The sequence below is a fragment of the Pediculus humanus genome, genomic scaffold, assembly GCF_000006295.1.
Source record: "Pediculus humanus corporis 1103172107574 genomic scaffold, whole genome shotgun sequence".
Taxonomy (NCBI): Eukaryota; Metazoa; Arthropoda; class Insecta; order Psocodea; family Pediculidae; genus Pediculus; species Pediculus humanus.
The window spans coordinates 557372-585132 of record NW_002987189.1 but is presented as its reverse complement, the minus strand read 5'-3'; the positions used below and the strand labels follow the sequence as shown (position 1 = coordinate 585132).

At 29.8% G+C, this 27761-nt stretch overlaps 5 protein-coding genes across 5 annotated transcripts; 3 read left to right on the top strand and 2 right to left on the bottom strand.

Moving 5' to 3' along the window:
* Positions 1–615: 615 nt before the first annotated feature.
* On the bottom strand, positions 616–3212 carry Phum_PHUM221360 (Importin alpha-7 subunit, putative; the record flags this gene model as incomplete). Its single annotated transcript, XM_002425775.1, has 8 exons — positions 616–800; positions 882–1038; positions 1120–1263; positions 1349–1553; positions 1627–1890; positions 2002–2222; positions 2314–2560; positions 3040–3212. The coding sequence occupies 8 exons, from the start codon at positions 3210–3212 to the stop codon at positions 616–618; spliced, it is 1596 nt and encodes a 531-aa protein (XP_002425820.1).
* A 593-nt stretch (positions 3213–3805) lies between these two features.
* Positions 3806–4982, top strand: Phum_PHUM221350 (coiled-coil domain-containing protein, putative; the record flags this gene model as incomplete). Its single annotated transcript, XM_002425774.1, has 4 exons — positions 3806–3853; positions 4379–4651; positions 4711–4720; positions 4897–4982. 4 exons carry the CDS (start codon positions 3806–3808, stop codon positions 4980–4982), a joined length of 417 nt encoding a protein of 138 aa, XP_002425819.1.
* An 897-nt stretch (positions 4983–5879) lies between these two features.
* Phum_PHUM221340 (uncharacterized protein) lies at positions 5880–8058 on the bottom strand (the record flags this gene model as incomplete). The annotated part of the gene is made up of 4 exons (XM_002425773.1): positions 5880–6061; positions 6194–6404; positions 6525–7161; positions 8054–8058. 4 exons carry the CDS (start codon positions 8056–8058, stop codon positions 5880–5882), a joined length of 1035 nt encoding a protein of 344 aa, XP_002425818.1.
* A 968-nt stretch (positions 8059–9026) lies between these two features.
* Phum_PHUM221330 (peptidyl-prolyl cis-trans isomerase, putative) lies at positions 9027–10672 on the top strand (the record flags this gene model as incomplete). The annotated part of the gene is made up of 5 exons (XM_002425772.1): positions 9027–9224; positions 9826–9979; positions 10063–10262; positions 10344–10413; positions 10659–10672. 5 exons carry the CDS (start codon positions 9027–9029, stop codon positions 10670–10672), a joined length of 636 nt encoding a protein of 211 aa, XP_002425817.1.
* A 1671-nt stretch (positions 10673–12343) lies between these two features.
* Positions 12344–27085, top strand: Phum_PHUM221320 (WD repeat and FYVE domain-containing protein, putative; the record flags this gene model as incomplete). The annotated part of the gene is made up of 49 exons (XM_002425771.1): positions 12344–12544; positions 12689–12934; positions 13049–13210; positions 13316–13508; positions 13659–13845; positions 13945–14111; positions 14182–14384; positions 14462–14610; positions 14690–14811; positions 14896–15179; positions 15263–15502; positions 15583–15728; positions 15841–16153; positions 16244–16458; positions 16549–16713; positions 16818–17011; positions 17092–17283; positions 17353–17519; positions 17626–17854; positions 17925–18245; positions 18323–18594; positions 18692–18921; positions 19016–19198; positions 19290–19507; positions 19581–19768; positions 19845–19993; positions 20068–20251; positions 20345–20521; positions 20603–20804; positions 20878–21082; positions 21154–21397; positions 21481–21645; positions 21730–22010; positions 22094–22371; positions 22446–22588; positions 22664–22905; positions 22983–23238; positions 23318–23529; positions 23609–23895; positions 23970–24204; positions 24288–24505; positions 24571–24815; positions 24884–25111; positions 25194–25385; positions 25455–26001; positions 26083–26253; positions 26330–26588; positions 26666–26863; positions 26950–27085. 49 exons carry the CDS (start codon positions 12344–12346, stop codon positions 27083–27085), a joined length of 10641 nt encoding a protein of 3546 aa, XP_002425816.1.
* Positions 27086–27761: the final 676 nt, after the last annotated feature.

The following is a 27761-nucleotide window of genomic DNA, read 5'->3' as shown; positions in this document are numbered from 1 at the left end:
ATTTAATTAATTACAATTTTTTTTTTAAATATAAAATTCAATCGATAATTTAATTAACAATATTAAAGTTAAACAAAAAAAAAAACTTTTTGACATTTGGAAATGTAAATTAAATACCATTCATAATAATAATTAAATCGAAAAAAATATTAATAATAATAATAATTTAATTTTCGTTAAGGAATAAGAGAGAGGAGTGGGAGAGAGAGAGGAAGAGGGAAAGAGAGGATGAAAGAGAGAGAGAGTATTTTCTAATCGTTGGATTTTTTTTAAACACATAATTAAATTAATTTTTGTCAAAATTATTAATTTTAAATCCCCCCCGCCCCCAATAAATCTTAAGCAACTAAACTTATTTTTTAAAAAATTAATTAATTAATTAACTAATAATAAAATTAATTAAAAGAGAGAGAGAGAGAAATAGCGAGAGAGAGAAAGATGTAAAAAAAAATCAAAAACTACACTTAGTATATATACTTCACGTACAAAAGAAAAAAAAAAAACCGAATTAAATTTTATTAAAAGTTAGTTAATTATTATTATTATTTTATTATTATTATTATTATCATTATTATTTGTTTTTGACATGATTATTTTTTTTTTTTTAAATGGAAATTAAAATTGAAATTCTCCCATTGGAACGCTTTGATCGGTAAATTGAAATTGTTGAGAATCCTGTTGGATCGACGGTGCTACGGCGTGATCTTCTTCCGTACCAAAATAATGTTCTATTATATCGTATGCTTTTTGATAAATTTCTCTATTTTCGTGAGACTGCAAAAATTCTAATTTGTCCAAACCTGAAATTCCCCCCCAAAAAAAAAACAATTAAAGAATATATATTAAAAAGATGAAACAACTCGAGAAGGAAATTTACGTACCATAACATTCTTCAATGGCGACTGCATATGGATTTAAATTAGCGGATGTTGCATCTTGTTCTCCAGCCCTTAATATATTTTCGAGACCGCTCAATGCAACTTGTAAAACTTTAGCATCGGTTACGCTTAGTAAATCGCACAGAGCAGGTATGCAACCCTAAGTTAAAAATAATAATTATTTGTATTATATTACACGTTCCCATACCATGTAATTATGGCGTCCATTTTTTTTTTTTACCTGATCAACAAGGTGACGAATTTGTTCGGCAGTTCCGCCGCTTGTCGCATTTGTTATTGCCCATGCGGCTTCTTTTCTCGTTTTGAAATCACGCTTCCGTAAAATATCCACAATTACGGGAAAAATATTAGCATCGATAACGGCCTAAAAAATATGAGAGTAATGAATAATTTTTTTGTTTTATCTTGCGATTCATTTTACAACGTCAATCAATCAATCAATCAATCACCTGTATTTGTTGCCTGTTTCCAGCGGTAATATTCGATATAGTCCAACAAGTTTCTTTACAAATTGAATCCGTTTCATTATTTAATAAATATGATAAACACGGGAGGGCAGAACAATTGAGAATAATTTGAGTTTGCATGTCATCACCGGTAACAATATTACCGATGGCTCTCAAAGCTGGTGTCACCACACTCGTTTCTTTGTGCCTTTAAATAAAATATTTTTTAACAACTTTATATAAAGTTACAAAATCAAATTTAAAAAAAAACAAAAACTCACATTAATAATTCTACTAATCTTCTACATACTCCCGAATCTATAACGGCTTGTACTTTTTCGTTGGGCCCATCGCAAAGGTAACTTATCGCCCAACAAACATCTGCAAGAACATCAGCATCACTGTGAAATAAAAGGCGACTCAAAACCGGTAAGCAATGGCTCACTTTACTAAACTCGGGAGGAGGATTTTTTCCGCGGCACAAATTGGACAAAGTCCAAACCGCATTTCTAGTCATTGACAACACGTTTGACTTTCCTAGAGCTCTGCAAAAATTTCATGCAATTGTTTTAATCCCTCTCTTTCCCTCTCTCTCTCTCTCTCGAATAATTATTATTATTCTTTAAAAGAAAAAATAAAAAATAAAAAAAATTTACTGTAAAAGAGGTACAAGTATTCCTGCATCTAATAGATAATTTCTAAAAGCAGGTGAATCTCCGGCTATGTTTCCAAGTGCCCAAATAGCTTGTTCTCTTACATTTTCATGTTCTGAATTTAATAGTTTTATAAATACTGGTACAGATCCAGCATCTATTAAAACTTTAGTCTGATCACTAGTTCCAGATGCAATATTAGTAAGAACCCAAGCAGCTTCAAACTGAAAAATTCAATGCATTTATTTAATAAAGCGCAATCTATGGTACTAATGATATTTATTCGAATAATAATAATAATAAACAATTTTAAACCTGTAATGTTGAATTAGCAGAATTATCTAAAAATTGTACAAATTGAGGAACAATTCCAGTTTGAATAATTTCTTCAATGGGCGGGTTTGGCTCTTTCGATAGCAACCTTCGAAACATTTGTGTCGCAGCTAATTGGTTAGCAGCATTGTCACTATATAATGCTGCAATCGTTTCTTCAGTAATTCCTAAATTAGTCATAGATGAGTTCATATCTCCTCCCTTAAGTATAAAAAATAAGTTTTTCATACTGATAAACCAATACATACATTTTTTATGTTTCTTTATATTTGTTATTAAACGATTTTTTATTGTTTATGATAACATTCGAAATGATGTAATGATCATAAATAAATGATGTTTAGCAATAATAATAATAAATTTACTTGAAATAAGAAAAATTTTTTCTCTAATTTTTCTTTTTTTAGGGGTCTTTAATTAATTTTAAGGGTAGAAATCAATGAATATTTATTCAGAAATCAAAAACAGCGATCAAACAAAATTTTGTCTAATGAAAAAAGTTTGAGAAATAATAAATATTTTTCTTCTGCTATACATATTATCATCATGTAAAAGTGTAAAATTTAAGAAAATTTGACTAAGTATAAGTTTAAATATACTTTTAATATGTTTATGCGACTTTAAATGTTTAAAATCATTATTAAGATATTAACATTCCATATTCTAATTACATAAAATTGTAGTAAATTGTTACAAGGTTATATTTACTGCACCTGATCATCTTCTAGGTGTCCTGCAGAAACGACGTTTCTTTTTTTAAATAACTGCTGTTCTCTTTTTTGTTTTCTTAACTGTACTCCCTCTTCTTCCCTTCTGCGTCTTAATTCTTGTGAATCCATGCCAACATTTTTATACCTATGTTTACGTGTAGGACCAGACATCTAAAAATTTTACACAATTCCAAATGTAATACCGTGGAGAAAAAGTTATAAATCGACTTAGGAAACAATATTTAACAACTCATGATAAAAAAAAATGTCAATTATTAAAGATTTTTAGTAAATTCTCATGGTGAGCAGTAAATATTTACAATGACAATGAATTATTTTACATGTGAGATTTTATTGTATTGATTGAAGAGCGTGGAGTTTTGAAATAATTTAAAGGGAATTAAAACAGTTTTTGATATAATCAATCTAATTAATATTTAAGATATATATTAGAATTAATAAACTTCATCAAAAATGGCGAGTAGTGAGACAAAAGATTTACGAAATTAAGTCCCATATACTTAAAACCGCCTTTAACATATCTAAATAGTTATTTAATAGTACTGGGTAATATTAAGTTTTGATTTTATATTTAAAATAAATGTTGATCGTTGATAATGTACATACCTTGATCGATTAACAATATTTGCGTATTTGACTCAATAATAAGAAAATATCATTCTATGATATACACTAGCTTTTCATTTCAAGGTCTTTTCTAGAAACTCCCGAGAAGGGAAATTTAATTTTATAAAGTTTTTAAAATGGCCGCGGTCGATTCAACAGAATGCTTGGATTTCCTACAATTTCAGGTGAATTAAATTAATATTCTACTATGTTTTTGAATGAAGATTTGTCTAAAATGTTTAAATGGTAATTTATTTAACTTATCCCGTTTTTTAAAATTTTTTTACTTACTTATTTACATTAAATAGTATCTTATTCGTGTTTAACCTAGTTTTTTTTAAAGTTACGAAATTATTATTGAAAATTTCATAACAGAAATTATCGTGTAAAATTAAAATGTTTTATCGGCTTTTTTTTTGCATTTAATTCTCTTAAATTTTTTTTACGTGATGTATTATTTAAAGAAAATATCCGAGTCTCGGTTATTTAAAGCCAGCATGCATTTACTAAATTCCGACAATAAAATTCTCTGCTTTTACCGCCATTATTTAAAAATTTAAATTTGAATAAGTCACTGCAAGTTATTGTATTTATTACAAAATACATTTTTAAAATAAAAATTTCATTCATTGACGCTCTGAAAAAAAGTTAAAAAATTTAACAAATCTAATTACAAGTACTTATCATACATAATTCACTTTTAATTTTAGGATATATTAAAAAAGATGAGAGAGTTAGATGATAAGATAATATACACATTAAATGTCACACTTCCGACTGAATCATTTAAAAGTCAAAATGACTCTTCTACAGCTTGCAAAGAATTATATGGACAATTACAACAAAGCTTTGATAAAAGGGAAAAAGCTATTCAAAAATGTATAAATTTTAGTCGAAATAAAGTAATAGATTTAAAAAAGCTCAAAGAATCAAATGGGGAAAACATGGATGTTATAAAAGCATTGAGAAAAGAACAATCAAAGGTATATTTAATGCATTCTATCAAATTTTTTTTTTCTTTAAGTCAATCATTATCGATTAGACAAATATTTGTTTTTGAAAAAAAATAATGAAATTGCTTTAACCCCTGTTAAATTATAATAATGATTAAAAAAATATTAATTATACAATTAAAATTTAAATCTTTAAAATTATTTTAAAACGAAAACAAATTTAAATTTTTACATTTTTCTGTTACAGTTAAAATTACTTCAAACTGAACTCGGAGTTGAAGAAGTAGTAAAAGACAAAACATCAAAAGTTTTATATGAAAGATGTAGAATGCATTATGTACCACCAAATTTTAATATTTAAATTTTAGTTAAAAAAAGAAAATATTTTGCCCATTTTTTTTTTTATAAATGGTTTGAACCATATGAAAATGACTTAGAATATGCGAAATGATAATGATGATGATGATTAAACAAGTAGTAATGATCATAGTGAGAGTTCATTATGGTTTAAATGATTATTAATTTTATATATATATATATATAAATAAGCATTTAACTCGATTGTGACTGTTTTTTTTTTTTTTTTATACAAAGCTAGTATTTTATATAACATAAATCATATTTATATATATATATATATCGATTAAATAAATTTATACAAATATGTAGTTAGATAAAATATATAGAATTAGTAGTGCCACATGTGTGATGATAATAATAAAAACAATAATTACAAATGTCGACAACAAGTTTTTTTTTTCGATAAATATTATTGATATATTTACATATTATCGCTTTTTGTTACAAATATAATTTTTTTTTTAAATAATAAAAAACAAAATATTTATACCAAATAAAAATTTAATTTAACTTTTTTTTTTAAATATATTTTATAAATCGTTTAAAACATTTTTTTACCAACAATTTTTATATAACTTTACCATAGCTTGATGATCAAATCGAATCGAACAAAAAAAAAAAACATGAAGCATAGAATCTACTGACTAGAAAGTAAGATTAATTAGAGCTTTCACTTCATACATTTCGCTTGGATTTTTTAAAATGGCACTTGACATTACACTTTTTTAAGATAAATTTTTTACACAGCATACATTTGTTTAACTCTTCCATAATTTTTTTGAACCGAATACTTTCGTAAACAAAAATACAATTGGTAAAAAACTCATTTAAATTTATCACAGTTTTTATTGAAGGAGATTGCAAAATTCAATACCATATTGAGTTTTAATTAATTACCTTATGGTCCAAAAGTTAAAAATTTTTTAGATTCCAATGATCTATACTGTTGTCTACTTCTCCTCAACTTCCCAACCAATTCAATGAGAATAAAATTTACGAGTATGCAAAGGTAAATGTATAATTGATAAAATCTATGTGGCAACCATAAAACATTGTATTGCATTGTCATATTTTTAGTGTCTGGAGAGAAAGAGAGAAAAAAAACAAATAATTATCAAGTACTTTACCTCTCCTAGAAAAAAAATTATGATGTGAAAACTCTTTAAAAAAAAAATTAAAAAATAAATTTACCTATGTAAGCTACGCCGTAACCCATATTATATACTCCCATCCTGTATGAACATGTCGGAACGACTATTTCATGAATCACATCTTTATTAAATTTCAATTGTTTAAATTCTGAATCTTGTGGTAAAATCCTGGTGTACCTAATGTTCCATAAATTTTTCCTTTCCGTCATGAAATGAAATGATTTATGTAAATGACCAGAGAGTATTAAATGAGGTTGAATTAGTTTCACAACCTAAAAAAACAATTCGACAATTGAAAACATGGAGTTTGAATTGTAAAAAAAAAAAAAAAAATAAAATTTCAATTTAATTCTTAAATTAATCAAACTTTAAAAATGATTGAAATTACTTACATCATTTAGTAAATAGTACTTCTTTGCTACTAATGGAACATGACTAATAGCAATCCTTATGTTTTCATCAATATATTTCGATTTCTGGAGTTTAGATGTCATTACATTTACAATAGAAAATTCGATTAAATCATGTACACTACTTTCACTACTCGAATGAAACATTTTATCAAATCTCACAACGCTAGAAGGGATCAAGATATCATCTACACCCCCTATGTCATTATCACCAGGAGTTAAAATAATTTTTGTACCATTTAAAGAATAAGACAAATCGAATATATCGTGAAACCTTTTGAAATAACTTAAATATTCATATTCTGATGCTGTGTAACCCTCATTCATTAAATCTCCTAAATATACAACAAAATCTGGTTTTATATAATTAAAAGCATTAATAAATGTTCTTTTAATGTATCTATCACAATCAAATATGGAAATCCAATTCATTAAAATTAAGTAATTCCATTCTGGTCCGATTATCTGAGGATCAGCTACCAATAATAACTTTTTACAATCCGGTGAATTGCACTCTGGAAGTTTCCACCACAGCCAAGGCAATATCCAGTAAGATATGAATTCCAGGTAAAAAAATGTTATGACAGCTCCAAAAAAAAAGATTTTTTTAAAAGTGATTCTAAAATAAAAGAGAAATTAAAGGATAATTCATATAAACAATATAAAAAGTTTAAGTGGTGTTTTTTAATTAAAAATCGAATCTCTGGAATGCAATAATTACAAAAGAAAAAATCAAGTAAATTTTGCAAGTAAACAATAAATTTCTTATTTAATAATATGATAAATAAATTGTTTTAACAATAAAAAAATGAAAATTTGTTTTTAGTAAATGATTTTTGAAGAAAAAAAAAAAACCAGTAAAAGGAATAAATTACATTATTGCCACAATGTAAGTTTACAATAGTAAAACTCGACTTTTGTAAAAATGGAATAATTAAAAAATTAATTTTTTCTAATAAAATTTTTTTTAAAAAAGTTGAATTTAACATAAGGTAATCTAATCAAAAATTTATAACAAGTTTTTTAATAATATAATAAATTAAATTTTATTATTATTAAGATGTGTAAAATTTCAGATCGAAATTTCAAATCAAAATATATTAATGTACACTGTTAAATAAATTAATTAAAACATCATGTTTAATTTTCAGAAGAGACTCTATTATGATTTTAAAATTAAAGTAAAAACAATTTTCTAAATGATTTAAGCCTTAGAAATTTTTAAACCAAATTATATGTTAAGGAAACTTTATAAGCACTATGTAAACAGAATCGAACAAAAATTGGAAAAAAAATAAAACAATAATTTGAAATGACTTATTTTTAAAATAAAATCACTTTTTTCCTAATACTAATTATAAAATTAAATATAATAATGTTGTTTGCTTGTACAATCAATGTTTACTTTAAATATTTCTAATCGACAATTGAGATTTTAAATTAATATTATACAAATTTTTAATTTTTTAATATAGAAATTTAAAAAAATTGTTATTATAAGTTTGACTTACCTCATATCTATAACATCCGGATTAAGAGGGTATTTACTATTTGAATTTTAATAATGCATACTAAAAAAAAAAAAAAAAAAGTTCAACTTGAAATGACTTAAAAGGAGATTTCTTAGTACATTTTGATATTGTTTAGCCAAAGTAATAATATAAATTTTAATAATAAAAAAAAAAATGTCAGTCATTAAGGAAATCTAAAAAGTTCGAATAAGCCTTTAAGAAAACGAAACCAAAAGTTTTAATTATTAAATTCCCTTTGCTTTACCGTTAAATAGAAAATAATGTCACACTCGTTTTATAACCGTCATATGTACACATTTGACACCATTTTAAAAATTTCAATTTGACTTTTAATAAAAAAATTTGTCAAGTGCAGTGTTAGAAAATGATTTAATTAAATAAAATAATTTATTAATTTGTAAAAATTTTATCTTGATATTTTAATCATGATTTTATTACACATCAACTTTTATAAACAAATATATAACAGAACATAATAAAAAGTACCTGTTTTTATAGAACTTACAATTGTTTACCATTGCTAATCTGTCGCTAATGTAGCGAGTAGGAATATTAAAGTTTAAAATGACGTACTTCCGTTTTATTTTTCAAATAATTATTTATTATTTTATATCAAAAAAATTAATTGCAAAAAGCTTTGCATTATTATATTTTTAAAAAATATATTTTTTTGAAAAATTTTCACAATTTAATTTTTTATAACAATAAAAATTTAAATTTTAGTTGTCATTCACAACCGGATATGGATGCCTTTTTTCTGTGAATGTGCGAAATTAAAAAAAAGTTCATTTTTTAAATTTAGTTATATATTTATTTTATTATTTACTACAACCGTTTAATTAAATTAGGTAAAATTCATTTTTGTTTTAATTTGCTATTTTATTGTTTGATAAAACATAAGATTAATAATTTTTTTTTTATAGTCGAAAAAAGTAGGAACTACTTTTTAAAAATGTTTCGAACAGTACTCCACGTTGAGCGTGGAATTTGCCGCTACTCGTGCCTCTTACTAGGTTACAATACCCGAGCCGGCTCTTTGAGTTCTTTATTGCATTTTTCAAAAGCTAGTGCGGAAAAAATAATGGCTTTACCACGAGTTTTTATGGATATGGCTGCTGATGGTCAAAGTTTGGGTCGTATTGTGATCGAAGTAAGTATCTAAATAATATTTAATTTCATTTTAATTCCAGAGTCGAATAGCGTTCTGGACGTGCTAATTTTTCCTTTAAAAAAAAAAAAGCCCTTTGTTTCCGCAATTGCTTATTTTTTTTTTTTTTTTAAATAAATATTTTTTGTAAATTTTTTTTTTTTATTTCATCAATATTGTAATCATTTTTTTTTTTCAATTTTCTCTTATTTTATCTAACCAAAATTATTTATTTATAATTTTTCTTTTTTTTTTTTTCTTATATACTTTCATAAGGGAGCGTCTATGCTTTTGTCGAAATGTTATAAAATGACATCAGTACTTATAAATTACTACTCGATAAATTAAAGTTAACACCCTATTATTAAAATTTTTTTTTTAAAATTTCTACTTAATTCTTTTATTTTTATTAAAATTTAAAACGAAAAATTAAATTTAAAATAATTTTTTGAATGAGTAATTTGATTTGCATAATATATTGCAAATCGGTGTACCAATTAGATTTTTATTACCTTTTCAATGACTTTTGAAATTTTTTAAATATTTTATTATTATTTTTAATACCTGATACCTTATATTCTAACATTTTCATTTTTCAAATTAGTTGAGATCTGATGTTGTACCAAAAACTGCTGAAAATTTTCGAGCACTCTGCACAGGTGAAAAAGGATTCGGATACAAGGGATCTACTTTCCACAGAGTTATTCCAAATTTCATGTGTCAAGGTGGAGATTTTACTCACCACAATGGTACTGGAGGTAAGACTAATTTATTTATTGTAATTGTAATTGAATTAAAAAAAAACAAATTGTATAAAAATATCCAAATATTTATTTTTCAGGAAAATCCATTTACGGAGAAAAGTTTGCAGATGAAAACTTCAACTTGAAACATGTTTCCCCAGGAATTTTATCAATGGCCAATGCTGGTCCCGATACAAATGGAAGTCAATTTTTTATTACTACCGTGAAGACAACTTGGTTGGATCGTCGTCATGTAGTATTTGGTAAAGTTGTCGAGGGAATGGATGTTGTGAAAAAGGTAAAGTTATGATTAAAGAGCGGAAAATTTTTTTTATGTATAAATTGTTTTCTAAATATTTTTATTTTTTTTTTTTTTTAGATTGAGACATATGGTTCTCAAAGTGGTAAAACTGTAAAGGAAATTGTCGTACAAAATTGTGGACAATTAAGTTAACCTGGATAAAATGAAAGTGATTAAACTTATTAATAATTGCGTTTAGAGCAAAAATATTATTAATTTTTTTTTTTTTTTTTTTTTTTAACATTGCATTTATGATTTGCCATGAGTAATAATAACATTTCTTTATTCCAATTCTTATAAAAGTTTTTATTAATCAATCATTTTCAATTTAAAATTATTTATGAGACTAAAAGGGATCACATCGATTTTTTTTTTTTTTTTTTTTTTTATTAGTAACATTAAAATAAGATAGATCATGTTTCTAATATTAATTGCTCATATGTATTTCCCATTGTGTGTCTGTTTAATATTTTCATCTTATTTTAAACAGCTTTATAATTTAAATCATTATAACAGTGATAAAATAAATAATATATCATAAATTGTTTGATTTTTTTTATTTATTATTACTTACTGTCATATTTTATTCGAAGCCTTTTCTGTCAATCAATCATTTTTATGAATTATAAATAAATTATATATAATTCATGTTATAAAATATATATTAACAAGATTTAAAATCAATAATTTGATAATTTTTTTTTTCACAAAACAATATTTCCTTAAAAAATGTATTTATGAGAAAGGTAATGTAAAATGATGCATCTTGATTCATCATTAGAACAGGTTTTACTACGACGTAATTTATTATAAAGTATTTTAATAAAAGAATTTTTTACTGAGCTTATTAAAATGCAGATGAAAGTTAATTAAAATAAAGTCGGGAAATTATTTGAAATATTTCAAAAAACGTTGGAAGTCAAAAAAATTATTAGTAAACAGTTAAAACCTAGAAATTATTATTACAATTTATTGACTAAATTATTAGTTTACAGAAAAATGTTTTGTAATGCGGTATTAAACCGTTAAAATTTCTTTTTCGTGTTTCGCGGTAAATTATATTTTACTTTTTTCGTCGTAAATCTAAATTTTGACTGATAAATATAATTGTTTTTTTTAAAAATAATTTTCAAAAATCGATAAAAAGGAAGTGAATAATTTTCATGTATTACGGTTCAAATAATAAGATGTCAACTCGTTGAAATAAGTAAGCAAAAATATTAAAAATTAAATGATTTTGAATAAAATTATTCGATCATAATTTATTTTTTTAAAAATTATAACTTAAATAACTATTTATTTTGAAAAATAATACGGAATTACATAAAAATCGTTTATATCGAATCGTTAAATCTCGTTTGAGCGGAAAATCAATTAAGTCGAAACTATAAATAAGATTTTGAGTGATAGTGAAATTTTATTTTATTTTAAGTTTAATTTTGTGGGCGTTTAATAAATTTTTTTTTTTATAATCAAAAGAAATGTAATAAGTTTTATTAACCTCTTTAATTAATTTTGTGGGAAATAGTATTTGAATTTAATAAAAAAAAGTTATTAAATTAATTAATAATGATTTTAACATCGATTGGAAAAAGTAGATGAGATGTAAAGTGGAGCTTACAGGAAAATTATTTTTATTATGTTTAATTCGACCTGAATTTTTTTTATAATTTTAAAAAGACTTATTTTCATTTTATAATGATCGATACACGTAATCATAATTATAAAAAATCTAAAAAATTACTATTTATTAATAGCGAATTTTCAATGGCTAATTCTATTACGAAAAAGAACTAACTAAGAATATCGATCAAAATTCAAATTGATTTTACTTCATTAATTTTCTTCCACCATGACATAAAAAGGGAGAATAACAAAAATTAAAAATGGAAATTTTTTTTAGTATTTAAATACGCTGATTGATGAATTTAAACAATTACCTTGTCTTAATTGTTTTGAATTCAAAAGTAAACAAAGTAAGTAACTCAATGAGCTCATACAGTGTGGGGTTTTACGTGGTCTCTGTATTTATGGTTTTTTAATTAACTTACACAACAATAATAATAATTTCCAGCAAAATGAATATAATGAGAAAGTTAAGAGGAAGTGGAGGTATATCCACAACAACAGGGGATGAAACAATTCCAAATCCTCAACATACTGCATTGGGGTTGAACCATCTTAAAAAGCTTTTCTCCGAATATTTACATCCACCGCAGACCTTAACTAAAAAAGAGTTGGACGATAAGCTTTATAACATGCTTCCCCTTTTTTGTAAGGTAAAAATATTCGAAAAAACATTAGTGAGAATTTTAAATAAAAAAAAAAAAAACAATTTATTGAGATTTTTTTATTATTTTAGCAAATAAATTTCTTTTTTTTTATATTTTGTAATTGTATATTTTTTTATGTATCATTACAAGGTTTTCGGCAACTGTCCATCATCAGACATGACAGACAAATTTAAAGATATTTTGTTATTTTGTCGAGTTGTTTCTCAATTAATGGTGGGAGAAATTAGGAAAAGAGCATCTAATCAAAGTACCGAAGAAGCTAGCACTGCAATTGTTAAATTTCTTGAAATTGAAAATTCTGAGGAATCTAGTAATGGCTGGATGCTTCTTACCACAATTAATTTATTAGCATCTGGGGATGATGCATTGGTACAGGTAATTAAACACTATCAATTTAAAGTACTGAAAAATATTTTCTATTAATAAGCCATTTTATTACTAATCATGCTATATTATTATATATATAATTATCGCTAAAATTACATACAGGTCATGACATCAATTTCTGTGCCGAGTACTTTGGTTAAATGTCTATATTTATTTTTCGATCTTCCTCTTATGGAAGAAAATGAAGCTGATCAAGATAATAATCCACATAGTGAATTCACACCGAAAGAAAGAAGAATTTTATTGCAAAAGATATTTGTACAGGTAATTGAGCAGAAACATATTTTTTTTTTTTCCATTGCTAAAATTAATAATTTGAAATATTTATTTATAATATTTTTTTTAAAAAAATTATTAACTTGATTAAAGGTTCTTGTACGATTATGTAGTCATCCAGGCCCAGCTCATGAACTTTCGAGGAAGGATGATTTGTCGTTATTATTTTTAGCCATTACTAGCTCATGTCCCCCTTGCAACATTATGTGGAGAAAATCGGCTGCAGAAGTTTTAATGACTTTGTCAAGACATGGTTTAACCCAACCAGTTGTAAGCTACATTCATAGTAAGTATTGTCAATGTTTAGCTTTGTGAAATTTAGCCAAATAGTCTTATACTTGACAATAAATCACAAAGTATGTAACGAGTGATTTTGAAATGATTAGAAACATTAAACACATTTCTAAATTTTGCTTTAAATTTTATTTTTTTGTAGACAAATGCTGCATGGCTGCTTGCATTGAAAACATGCAAAGAGCTCAGGATTTAACTCCTTTAGAAATAATTGAAATTTTTGTTAGTATTTTTTGTATTTTAAAGGATTCAAGTGAAGTTGCTCAAACTTTGCTGGAAGATTTCAGATCGTGTCAGGGTTATTTCTTTCTTTCAGAATTTTTACTTAGGTATGAAAAACTATAAAATCTTTTATTAACAAAAAGTAAAATTAAAAATTAATTGGTAATAGATACAAATATGTCATTTTTTTTTTAATTTTTAAACAGAATAGAACATGATAATTCGAGAGAAGCTCAAGATGCTGTCAGGAATTTGGTTCTTATGATCTCTTCGTTATGTATGTGCGGATACATAGAATTGAAACCAAGCCAAGCTTCAACTGATTCCCTGTTTCAAATGGCTGGATTTAATTTACCTCAACCGTCAGGAAGAGGTAAATAATACAAACCATATTTTGAAGGAGACTTCATTCAATGAATCAATTTTTATTTTTTTATTTTTAGGAGTCAGTGTCAGAAATATACAAGCTTTTCATGTTTTGCAATCAATATTTTTAAAATCAAATTCTTCTGCTCTTTGTTCTGTAATACTTGATGCCATATCTAGCGTTTATCATGCAGATAATGCCAATTATTTTATATTAGAAGATCAACATACTCTTCCTCAATTTGCTGAAAAAATTTATACAAAATCTCAGGAGATTCAAGTAAACAAAATACTCATATCATAATACTATATATATTTAAAAATCTTAAATTTTATAATCTTTAAATTTTGTTTTAGGATAAATTTTTTCAGCTTTTAGAATTTGTAGTGTTTCAGTTAAATTTTGTTCCTTGTAAAGAATTAATTTCCTTATCAATATTGTTAAGGAGCCAGGAATCAGTGACTTGTTCCATAACTTGTATGAAAACATTACTGAATATATTAAGGTGAGTTTTTATCAGGTATAAAATCATAAATTAAAGGAAATTGTAATATTTTTAGTTGATTTTTGTTACGCCTTTTCAGGTACAATTTAATTTTTAAAGATGTATATAGAGAAGTGGGCTTGCTTGAAGTTTTCGTAACATGCTTAAAACGATATGCAGCTTTGCTAAAAGAAAAACAACAGGCAATCGAAGAAGGAAAAGGTACATAAAGTCAACATGTCAATTCAGGTTACCATTAAATAATGACATTGATTATAACTCATCAAATAAAAATTGTATTTTCAGATTTCCAAATATCGGAATCTAATGAAAAACTTGGATTTCTTGTTATGGAAACTCTGACGCACTTACTGTCGGGTAATTCTACAAATGCGAATTTATTTCGAGAATGTGGAGGAGCACGTTGCGCTCATAATTTAGTACCTTATATGGAATGTCGGCATCAAGCTCTCGGAATAGTGCGAGAATTGGTTCTTACTGGTGGTGGAGACGATGACATGGGAACACTTTTAGGAATGATGCATTCTGCTCCAGCTAGTCATATTTTGTTTAAATTTCACATATTACAGGTATCAGGTTTTTTTTTTTTTTTTTTTTTTTTTTTTTCAATACCTTAAATATGGATGAATTAATATTTTTTTTTTTGTTTTAGTCATTATTGAGCTGCTTGAGAGAAAGTCATAAAACTCGTACGGGGTTTCGAAAAGGGGGAGGTTTCGTTTATGTCATGTCGGTATTAGTTTCTATGGAGGGATGCCTTTCGGATGAACCACAACCCCCTTGGAATACAATCCTCAAAAAAAAAATTTTCGGATTACTTCACATGGTTTTCAGTTCCATAACTGTCCCCATGCGATTTGAACCTGCTAATGCTAAATTTTTCCATCAAGAAGCGAGTTTTATTTCTAATAAATTTTTTTTTTTTTTTTTCGATTGAATGCTTGAATAATAATAATAAAATTATTTTTTTAGATTTGTACTCAAAGCTTATGTGATACCATTAAATTATTGGGTTGTTTTTCAACGGAAACTGAATTGTTGGACAGTTCTGAATTAATTGTTGCTAAAGAAGAACCATCATTTCATGCATTGTTCACTGGAAACATTCTCAATCCCACGTGAGTTTTTACTTTTTTTTATATGTTAGACATTATCTAAACTTGCAAAATTATCAATAATAATAATAATTAATTTATAGAATAATAATAATATTATAAAATTATCTTACAGCATTCCAGAACACATTCCGTTAAGGTTATCTTATCAGTGTTTAGTTTTAAGACTCCTGTACGATGTTGCATTAGACGCTTACGATAAAAATATTAATTACGCGAATGTTTCTTACCGATCGCCATCACATGGCAGCAAAAAAAAACCAAATTATCAAAAATTAACCGACTCCCCCGGATCTAGTCGTCGAACTCCGCAAGTATCTAGTCTTAATTTGGTTCAATCTTATACGGAGCCAGTAATTGTACATTCTGACATTGTTGTAGCCATGTTGCATTTAATTCCTTGTATTTATTGTTCGAATTATCCCCAGGTATGAGAATTTTTTTTTTTTTTTTTTTTTTCATTCATCTTTTTTGAAAAAAAATATTTAAATTAATATTTTTTTTAAATTTAAAATTAGGTTTCTTTGAATTTGCAAATGTTTGCTGCCGAAATTTTAAAATCTTTGTTGAGAAGTGAAAGAAATCAGCAATTGATGTGCGAATCGGGGCTCCCTGGAGATTTACTAAAATGTTGTAGGATTGCACTTGAGGAAGAAGCTCATCCCCTACATTCTCCCTTACAATACATTTTAAAAAGATTAGCGGCCCAAAACATCGAACCGAAAGATTTAAGGTACTCTACAATTTTATACCGTTCGATGAATAAAATAATTTTTAAATTTTCAAATGAGTTTCCATATATATACGACACATTGTATTTTAGAGAATTTTTGCGACTGGGAGATCCCTTAAATTGTGTATCTATGGATGATATTGAATCTGTGATAAATAGTAGACCTAGCCATCGCATTCCTGGAGGCCCAGTACCTTTAACTAGAATTAAAACATTAGTTTCGATGACGACTCCAAGAGATTTTTCTTCTAGCGGGTACGTGTAAAATTTAAATTACTTTATTTTTGTGTATTATTGTACGCTTGTACGAGAGTTGTGATTCTATTATTGTTTTGATTGTTGTGCTTATTTATCATAAGGCAAAACTATGCGACTTCTCCTGCCTTTGTTGAACTGGATATGTCAGCAGAAGGATTCGGTTGCTTGTATTTGCCTTCTATAGCACCTCAAAGTCCTGCTGGTCCGGGAGTAGTTACGGGTGCTTTACTGTCCGTGGATAATAACGTGGTTGGGGGTATAGGATCAGGGGATAGAATTTTTCCACCTCAAACTGGTATAATTTGTTATTAATTGTTTTGAATTTTAAATGATAATTTGTTCGAAATTTTCAATATGGATTCTCTTTTTTTTAAGGATTATCCTTTTCAACGTGGATTTGTATCGAAAAATTTTCCGACCCTAGAACGGATCCCCACAGTGTGCGATTGTTAACCATAGTCAGAAATTTTCAAGGAAGAGATGAACACCTCATATGTTTAGCCGTAGTATTATCAGCTAGGGACAAGTCGATTATTATTTCAACTCAGGAAACCTTATTACCTCAAAGTACGTGACTAAATCATGAATTCGTTAAAACTTGAAATTTTCCATTCCTAAAATTAATTATTTTTTTAGCTGAATGGGAACCTGAATTACTCGGCGAAGGATGTGGCAAGATACGGTGTCCGGACATGTTTCAAGAAGGACAATGGCATCACGTAGTATTAGTTCTTAACAGAGCCGTATTAAAAAATTCAACTTTTTCAATGTATTTGGACGGGCAACACGTAAACACGATCAAGGTAAACGAAACAGAAATTTATTTTCTTGGTTTGGATAAAGTTGGTGTAAGTTAGACGACCCGGGTTAAAAATTTTAAATTAAAAAAAAATATATTGTTTTTTACAGCTTCATTACATATCCCAAAATCCTGGAGGAGGTGCCGCAAACCTCACGGTAGCTTCTTCTGTTTACGCCTACATTGGAACTCCTCCATGTTGGAGACGATATTCAAGGCTTAATTGGAAACAAGGCCCGTGTCATTTAGTAGAAGAAGTTCTCAATCTTCAAACCGTCGTTACAATTTACAAACTTGGACCGCAGTATACCGGGAGTTTTCAGGCGCCACAATTGAATGGTATTTATACAGTACCTTTAAGGGAAAGTTATTTTCAATTAGTAGTTATATAAATATTAATTAATTCCAGGTTCAGATTTGCTTGCTCCCTTGATATACGAAGAAAAATTAATATTTGGATTGAACGCCAAAGCCGTATCTAATTTAACCCTTGCCAAAATTCGCAAAGTGTACAAAAGAGCTGACAACAAGAGTATTGCTAAACAATTGGGAATGACATCTCACGAAAACGCAACACCTATTCGTATTTTACACAACTCCTGTGGGCATTTGGCCGGACCCGCCAGAAGTCTCGGTGGAGTTGTGGTAGCTTACCTCGGAGTTCGCGTTTTTTCTCCCAGGCCTGTTGCCAAAATGATTGATAACATTGGCGGCTGTGCAGTTTTATTGGGTAAAATAATAAAATGGTGAATAAGATGAATGATGGTGTTGTTTACAGAGCTTACACTCCGTTAATTTTATGTTCAGGTCTCATTGCAATGGCGCAAGATGTGGAATCTCTTTATGCTGCAGTAAAAGCATTAGTTTGCGTTGCTCGTGCAAATAAAAATATTCAATTGGAAATGGATCGAAAGCGTGCTCATCAAACGTTGGCCATGTTGCTTAAAAAGAAGCGACATTTGCTAAACAGTCACATATTACATTTGGCCTTTAGTTTAGTTGGCACCGTCGACAGCGGTCGCGAATCTTCGAGTATTCCCGATGTAACTGCTTTTCAAGATTTACTTTGCGATCTCGAGGTAATATTTGATAAGATTTAAATTTTAATCGATTTTTGTCTTGCCGTCGGTGTTTTAACTTTGTACAAAACATTTATTTTTAAATTTAACGTTTAAGATATGGCACGAAGCACCGGGAGACCTTCAAAAATCACTTTTAGAACACATATACGAATTAGTGACCGAGTCGAGCGAAAAGAAAATCAATATAAAAATTGCAAGAGATCTTAAATTAGTACCCAGATTGTTATATATCATCGAAGACATTACATCCGGATCCACGAGACAAATTACTTTATCACTTTTGGGTGCTTTATTAGCCCAACCTAGAGATAGCGATTTACTACGGTGAGTTTTTTATGATTTGAAATTATCAAGAAATTTGAATTGAGAGTTATTACTGTTGTAAAAATAAAATTTTTTTTTTTTTTTCGCCTGGAAGATTCGGGCAGTTTTTGGTATCTACTCTACCCGTGTCCACAAGTGGTGTCGTAGAAAAGAATATTGATCTGAAAGATGCGAGTGAAGAGCACGCGAAATTGATAAATAACATAGGGCTAAGAAATAGATGTTTACAACTTTTGCATTCGTTACTGTTTGGCTCCAAAAATAACGTAAACATATCGTGAGTAATGCAACATTGTTTTAATACAATTTTTTTTATATATAAACTGATAAGTTCATTAATAAAAATTTTTTTTTTTTTTCAATTTCAGGTTTTGCGAAGATTTCTCACGAATTCTCGGATTAGATTGGATACTCTTGTTTCTTCAAGGACACTTACATTCGACCACCGTCGTGTGGGGTTTTCGTATACTAATAGTCACGGTATCGATTCCGACACTCATTGCAAAATTTCGAGAAGGCACCGGAAACGGAGGTTGGATCAAAGATTGCGAAATGGTTTTGCAATCGAAATTGGGAGTTCCCTTTGGTACGAGCGTTTTTTTTTTATATATAATTTAACCTCTTTTCTAGAATTTTTAAATATATATTTTATGCGATAGGGTATCAAATAAGAGCCAGCGCCAGTTCGCCCAAACTCCTTCACAATCGTTCCGAAGCTTTATCGGTTCCCGGGTTTCAGTCTTTAAGTTGGCTTTTACCAAAGCATATCGACGTACCTGAAGTTTATTTTTTATTAATAGCATTAATGATGGGCCAACCCGTGAAATTGTTACCCGTCGATTCAAAGGTTTGTTAATTTTCCTTAGACCACGTAATATTATTTAATATTTAAAATAAAAATAAAATTTATTTATGTTTTGCAGCTGGATTTGGACAGTGTTTGGAATTTTTTATTCGGTACAAATGCCAAAGATGGAATTCCCATACTTTCGTCGAAAATACCATTATGTCCCGAAGCTGTCATCACCATTCTCGCCATGGTTCGGACGATGTTAAATCAGGAAAACAAAAGGTAACATTTTTTTTTTTTCTTTTGGTAACGGGTGCGGTGAGAGAAAGTTGTTAAACTTCATTTGATTATTTCAGTCCGGAAAGTTTACCAGAATGGCTTCGAGAATATCCGGTTACCATCATTCAATTTATTTTTTTCCTCTATCACAACCTACGGGATTTAATGCCGATTTTCATGTCGGGAGATGTGTTGAACGCTTTGTCATCGACGTTATTTCCAAGAAGTAATCCAGACAGTAAATCATCGACGCCCGAAGATGTAATTTTGCTTTTTTTTTTTTTTTGCGAATTTATTTCTTTCCAAAAAAAAAATTCGTTTCGTTACACATTTTTTTTTTTTTTTTTAATACAGTGCAAAGGACTCGAAGACGTAGTGTTTGTAAGAAGCGATTCGCAAGAAGTTGAACTCACATCTCATCCGGCAAAAAAATTAGTTTTGGATTTTTTACGAGTGATTGTCGTTGACTCGCTATCGTTGCCGCTAATCGTCAATAATAAAAGTCCTCCGGTCATTGATTTGGTTTTGGAGGTAAACGAATATTTTTTATTAATAATATTTTTTCTCGGAACGAATATTATTTTAATTTTTTGTTTTTTTTTTTTAAAAAAGGCTTCACCCGATGACTGCACAATGCAACAGCAAGCACGGTATCAAACGGAAATCCTCTCTACGTTAATGGATCATTTACTTGCTGCCGATGTTCTCATCGGTGATCATGCCGCTCTCCCCATCGTCTCCGGTGGAAATTTGTCGAATATCCCTCATAACGTTTGCTACCTTTCATCCAGAATAGTTGATAAATTATGGCAGGGTAAGTGCAATTTAAAGTTTTTTTTAAAAAAAAAAAATTGGTGGAATTTAAAAACGACGAAATCCGTTTTTAGGTACGCTGTCGAAAGATCCTCACGAAATATTCGATTTCATAGTTAAATTAATTTCTCAAGCGAAAAGAAGGTCGACCAATGTGCCTTTGGAAGGCTTGTACCATTGCTTAAATCGAACAGTTTTATTTTTGCTTTCCAGACCCACGAATTCAATTTCACAACAAACATCCGTGTTGGAAGCTTTGCATAAATTAACTACTCACAGGTACGGAGATCGATCGAAGTTTTTAAAAAAAAGTATCGAATAATAATAATAATAAAAAAAAATCATTTCAGGGTTTTGATTTTCGGCGTCGGTAATCACGAACTCGATTTCATCGGATGTCTCACCTACTGTCTCATTCAATTGAATTCGGATATGAAAATAGTTTTGGACACAAATATGAAAACCATGTGGCATGTGAATCCGGTGAATGCAGAAGAAAATTTAACCGCTCAACAAGCTCAAAATTTAATGTCCGTCGCCGCTCGAAGAGTTTGGGAAGAATTATTCATTTATAAAAAGCCGGCAATCGAAGAGGTGTGCGAAACGTTGTTTTTTTTTTTTTTTTAAAATAATTTAAAATGATTTAAATTTAAATAAAAATTTTTTAAATTTTAAAGGTGTTCAAAATACCATTAAATACTGCCAATAATAAAGTACCGGATTTGTTGAGCGTTCGGGAGCAAGTTGTCGAACCCGCCACGAAACTTTGGCTCAATTATATCGAAGCAGAAAGAAAAAGTTTACATCGCGTTCCGTGGGAATTGCAAAATCAAATTCAATCGGTAAGGAAACGTCGAATGAAGAGGAATAAATTTTTGATGGAAAGTTAATTTTTTTTTCTCTCTCTCTCTCTCTCTCTCTCTCAGAAAATTCAAAAAGTCACGGGAGGTCTCACAAGATTGGCGAGCCGAACGAAAGTCAAAAAAGAAGAAATAATTAAAGTTCGCCGTTCGCAAATTTCATTTTCCGAAGTTTTCGATTGGGTTCAAAGTCAAACGTCTTTGGTTAAAGAATTGGTCGAAGCGAGATTGAAAAATCATTATTTGGGACAAGAGCACATGTTAAAATACATGCTCGAAGAATGGACGTTAATGCAAACGGAATTGACGAGAGAGCGAGGTCTTTGGGGTCCTATTTTACCCATAAAGTAAATAAAACCTTGAACGAAAATATATATCATTTTATTATTATTATCATCGTTTAAATTTTGGAAATAAATTTTTTTGTCAGGCTGGATAAATGGATGCTCGACATGACCGAGGGTCCCTGCAGAATGCGAAAAAAAATGATGAGAAATGATTTGTTTTATTTGCATTATCCCTATCGACCTTTCATGGATGCTCCAGATAATAAGGCTTTGAAGTACAAAGTTGCGACTAGTTGGGACAGTAAAGAATATTTTCTCAAAAAGAGATTTTCCCACAATTGGTTCGATTCGGAAAAGGATTTAATATTTGATTCTCAAGACGTGACACCTTCAGTTCCTGAAGATTTGAAAGAAGCCAACAGTGAGTTTAACATAAATTTTTTACTTATTAGTTTAAAGACAAGTTAAAAAAAAAAATTTTTTTTGTTTTCGTAGGTTTTCAGGCTATGCCACTTAACAGAACCGTGTCAGATCCCGATGATGTTTTAGAAGATGCAGAAAATGATTCTGGAAACGTTGACGAAACGCCCCAGCCTGATAATCAAACTCTAATAAGGCTCCTCGAAGATAACGAGAAGGTTCAGTCAAATAAATTTATAGGTATATAAATAAAGGGCATGCCTTTAAGGTCGTCATTCGTCAATTTTTTTTAGATATCGCACATGTTTCGCTGTGCTCGAGTTCAAGGTTTGGACACAACCGAGGGTTTGCTTCTTTTCGGAAAAGAACATTTGTACGTCATCGATGGTTTCACGTTATTGAAATCGCGCGAGATTCGAGATATCGAATCAATTCCAGAGAATGGAAATTACGAACCGATTCTTCCCAGCACGGGATCACCCAGAAGATCGAGAGCCATGAGACAATGTTCTAAATTTTCTTACGATGATATCAGGTATGGATTTACACGCTTTTAAATCGAAAAATTTACCAGCATTTATTACCTTATTATTATTATTATTATTATTTTAGAGAGGTTCACAAAAGAAGGTATCTTTTACAACCCATGGCTCTGGAAGTTTTTTCCGGAGACGGTCGTAATTATTTGCTTGCTTTTCCTCGAAAACTAAGGAATAAAGTCTATCAGAGATTCCTGGCTTTTGCCACGGGAATCGCTGATAGCGCTCAACAAAGTGTGGCGGGTCAAAAAAGGACGGCTAACGTCGAACAAGCTACTGGAATATTATCCAGTTTGATCGGTGAAACCTCCGTCACTCAACGATGGGTGGTAAATACTTTCATTTTTTTTTTTTACTTATCCTTTTTTTTTTCGTTTTTATTAGTTACCACAAAATTTTGTATTTCAGAGGGGAGAAATTTCAAATTTTCAGTATTTGATGCATTTAAACACGCTGGCGGGAAGATCGTACAACGATTTGATGCAGTATCCCGTATTCCCATGGATTTTGTCCGATTACGATTCGGAAGAATTAGATCTCACGCATCCTTCGTCTTTTAGAAATTTTTCTCAACCCATGGGAGCTCAAACCTTGGACAGATTAAATCAATTTAAAAAAAGGTTTTTTTTTACCGTTTTTTTTAGTCATTTACAATTACTCGTAGGTTTTTGTCGTTTATACAAAAAAATTTTGGTGTAGATACAAAGAATGGGACGATCCGCATGGCGAAACTCCGCCTTATCATTACGGTACTCATTATTCGTCCGCCATGATCGTTTGCTCGTATTTAGTCAGAATGGAGCCGTTCACTCAACATTTTTTACGGTTACAAGGAGGACATTTTGATTTAGCCGATAGAATGTTTCATTCGATAAAAGAAGCTTGGCTTTCAGCTTCTAAACACAATATGGCGGACGTGAAAGAATTGATACCGGAATTTTTTTACCTGCCTGAATTTCTTTGCAACGAAAACAATTTTGATCTCGGTGGGTAGTTTAATTCTATCAATTCTATAAATTTTAACAATTTAAACGAAATTTATGATATTTTTTTACATTAGGTTGTAAACAAAATGGTGTCGAACTTGGGAATGTTGTATTGCCTCCGTGGGCTAAAAACGATCCCAGAGAGTTTATCAGAGTTCACAGGCAAGCTTTGGAATGCGATTACGTTTCTCAACACCTTCACGAATGGATCGACCTTATTTTCGGTCATAAACAAAATGGATCCGCTGCCGTGGAAGCAACTAATGTTTTTCATCACCTTTTCTACGAGGGAAATGTCGATATTTACAGGTAAAACAAAAATATCTTCTTATTTATTATGTGTATATCTATATATAATAATTACATTAATTTTTTTTTTCTTTTGTTGGTAGCATTGACGACCCTCTGAAAAAAAATGCAACAATAGGTTTTATCAACAACTTTGGACAAATCCCCAAGCAACTCTTCAAAAAACCGCATCCGGCTAAAAAACTGGGAGGAAGTAAATCCTTTGTTTTGGATGCGACCGGAATTACAAATTTGTCATCTCAGGATAAATTTTTCTTTCATCATTTAGATAATCTTCGTCCTTCAATGCAACCGATCAAGGGTAAATTACGGAAACATTTTTTAACATGCGATTCCCGGAAAAGTGTAATAAATTTTACCTTACAGAACTAAAAGGACCGGTGGGACAAATTTTATCTGTCGATAAATCAATGCTGGCAGTTGAGCAGAATAAAGTTTTGGTTCCCCCAACGTTTAGTAAATACGTCGCCTGGGGATTCGCGGATCACAGTCTCAGAATCGGTACCTACGATTCCGACAAAGTGTTGTTGGTTTGCGAAGAACCCTTCGGAGAAATTGTTTGTTGTACTTGTCCGTCGAATCGTCTTATCGTCACGGCCGGCACGAGCACGGTACGTACGTTTAATGTCTCCCCTTTTCGGCATCGAACGGATTTGATAAACATCCCTTAAATTTTCAGGTCATAAAAATTTGCGAATTGAATAAAAAATCATTGTCAATTAAACAATGCCTTTACGGTCATACCGACGCGGTCACGTGCTTGACATCTAGTCCCGCGTATAACGTTATTGTGTCCGGATCCAGAGATCAAACGGCGATCGTTTGGGATTTGTCAAGAATGATTTTTGTGAGACAGTTGACGGGACATTCGGCTCCGCTGGCAGCTGTTACCGTGAATGACTTGACGGTAAAAAACCTATTTTTTTTTTTTTTTAATAGAAAACATTATTCGTGAAAATAGGTTACATCGGTGGAAAATTTTTTTTTAGGGAGATATAGCCACGTGTGCAGGGACTTGGGTACATTTATGGAGTATAAATGGCGACGAACTGGCTTGCGTGAACACATGCGTTGCTCGAGCTGATAGAATGCAGCAAATCCTTTGCGTTGCATTTTCCACCACCAACGAATGGGATTCGCAAAATGTTATTATTACCGGGTCATCGGATGGTGTCGTACGAGTAAGTTTGATCCTTTATTAGATTAAAACATTAATTTATCGATTCTGATATTGTGGCTTCTCTTTTCAGATGTGGTCGTTGGATTACGTTCAAGTTCCCATTACCGAAAAGCAAAATACGGCAAAAAGTGTTGTCGTAGAAGAAGAAGATAAAGAATTAAAAGAAGGAGAGGATGTTGATGAAAACGTACGTGAAAACGAATCCGATAATGACAAAAGGAGGAAAAGAATGAAAAATTTAGTTGAGCAAATGAGCGTTTCGGCCGAGCAAACGACTACTACCGAAGAAGGAGGAGGACATTTGGTTAAAAGCGGATCGGAAAGTAGTTTATCCGAGGACGATAAAATAAACACGAAAGAAAATGCGGAAGAAGAGGAAAAAGAAAGATGTAGCGGAAAAGAAGACGAGGATGACAATTACAATGATAACGATAACGATAAAAATGCCAAACTCGCTTGCGATTTAGAATTTCGAAAAAGGTTGAGCATAGACAATAAATCGAAATCGGAGGAGATTCGAACGACGGCGTCGGATGACTCTTCGTGTAACAAATGGAGGAGGTCGTCGTGTAAAGACGAAGTTGTTTCTTCCGACGTGGAAAACGATTTAAAATCGGGTGAGTACTTCATCTTTTGTACAAAAATACGATACGATTAAATTCAACCGAATATTATTATTATTATTATTATTTAATTAGATTCGTCTAAAAAAGATTCGGACGTGAGTAGTAAACCGTCACCCGTAGTGAGACGACGAAGGAGTTCAGCCGCGCGGAATCCCGAATTTAGAAAAAGCGAAGGTTGTTCGCCAGCATCGGAAAAATCAAAGAGTGACAATAATAATAAATCGACGAGTCACGAGGATCCAGGTACGTACGTTTGAGTTTAAGTTTAATCAAATAAGGTACCTTTATTTTTTTCTTTAATCACTATTTAAACATTTAGGCGTGAATTGCGAAGATGGTAACAAAATAAGATCGAGTAAAAGTGACACGAGTTTAACGGATTCTTTCGTCATGGTTGAAAATAACGGAGGTTTGAGTGCTAAAGATGGCAGGTGTAATCATCATCTGCAAAATATTTTACGGGAGGGATTTCGTTGGCAAAGACAATTACTTTTCAAAGCCAAACTAACGATGCACACAGCCTTTGGGAGAAAAGACAATACTCATCCTGCTTCGATAACGGCACTCGCGGTGTCCAAGTACGTCATAATAACAATAAGGTTTAAATTTAATTCTCATCATCATCATCATCATCATCATCATTTGTTTATTACAGGGATCAAAAAACGGTTTTCGTCGGGGATACGAGAGGACGAGTTTTTTCATGGAGCGTGGCCGAACAACCGGGTAGAACAATGGCGGATCATTGGTTGAGAGACGAAGGTGCGGAATCGTGCGTGGGTTGCGGAGTCAAATTTAATATTTACGAAAGGAAACATCATTGCAGGAATTGCGGTCAAGTTTTTTGTTCCAAGTAAGTTTCGCAATCCCCGAGCGAGTGCCATTTTTCTATTTAATTTTTACGACTTTACGATATCAACATATTATTAAATTTTGCAGGTGCAGTCGATTCGAATCGGAAATATCGAAATTGAAAATTTTGAAACCCGTTCGAGTGTGTCAAAATTGTCACAAATCGTTATCGAAACAAAAACAAGATAATAACAAACCTCCTTCTCACGTTGTTAACTCTTAGCCTTTTTCCGACTTTTCCGACCCGTGAAGTTGGTGGAAAACGAACGTGAAGGATTGGAAAAAAACAATTATCAAAGACTGAACAAACATTAAACACAATACGGTAATAATCATTTACAGTAAATATTCACACGATTACAAGTTTTCATTTTAGTTTAATTATTAGAATAATAAATTTTACAACAAAAAGAAAATTTTATACAAAAAAAACAAACCGTTAGACCCTTTTATCATTATTATTATTATCATAGTATTAATAATAATAATAATAATAATAATAATAATTAAAGTGAGTTCGAACTCGAAAAAGGGCAATAATTAAAAAAATGTCTTAGCCAATAAACAAATGATATAATTAACGTAGAATTAATTAATTTATGTATTAATATTTTAATTAAAAAAAGATTAAACTTTTGGTAAATCGCTTGATAATCTCTCTTTGAGAGAGAGACAGAGAGATAGAGGGGGATAGAGAGAGAGAGAGAGTAAGGAAATCGTATATGTGTTGTAATTGCACAATAAATTATGTAGCCTTCTTTATGTAATTATTTATAAAAAATATTTATAGAAATATTAAATGTATTAAAAAGGATTGCTTTAAATCGATAGCTTCAATTAATAAATAAATAAATAAATTAGTAAATGTTAATAAATAATCGTCGTGACGTATAAATAAA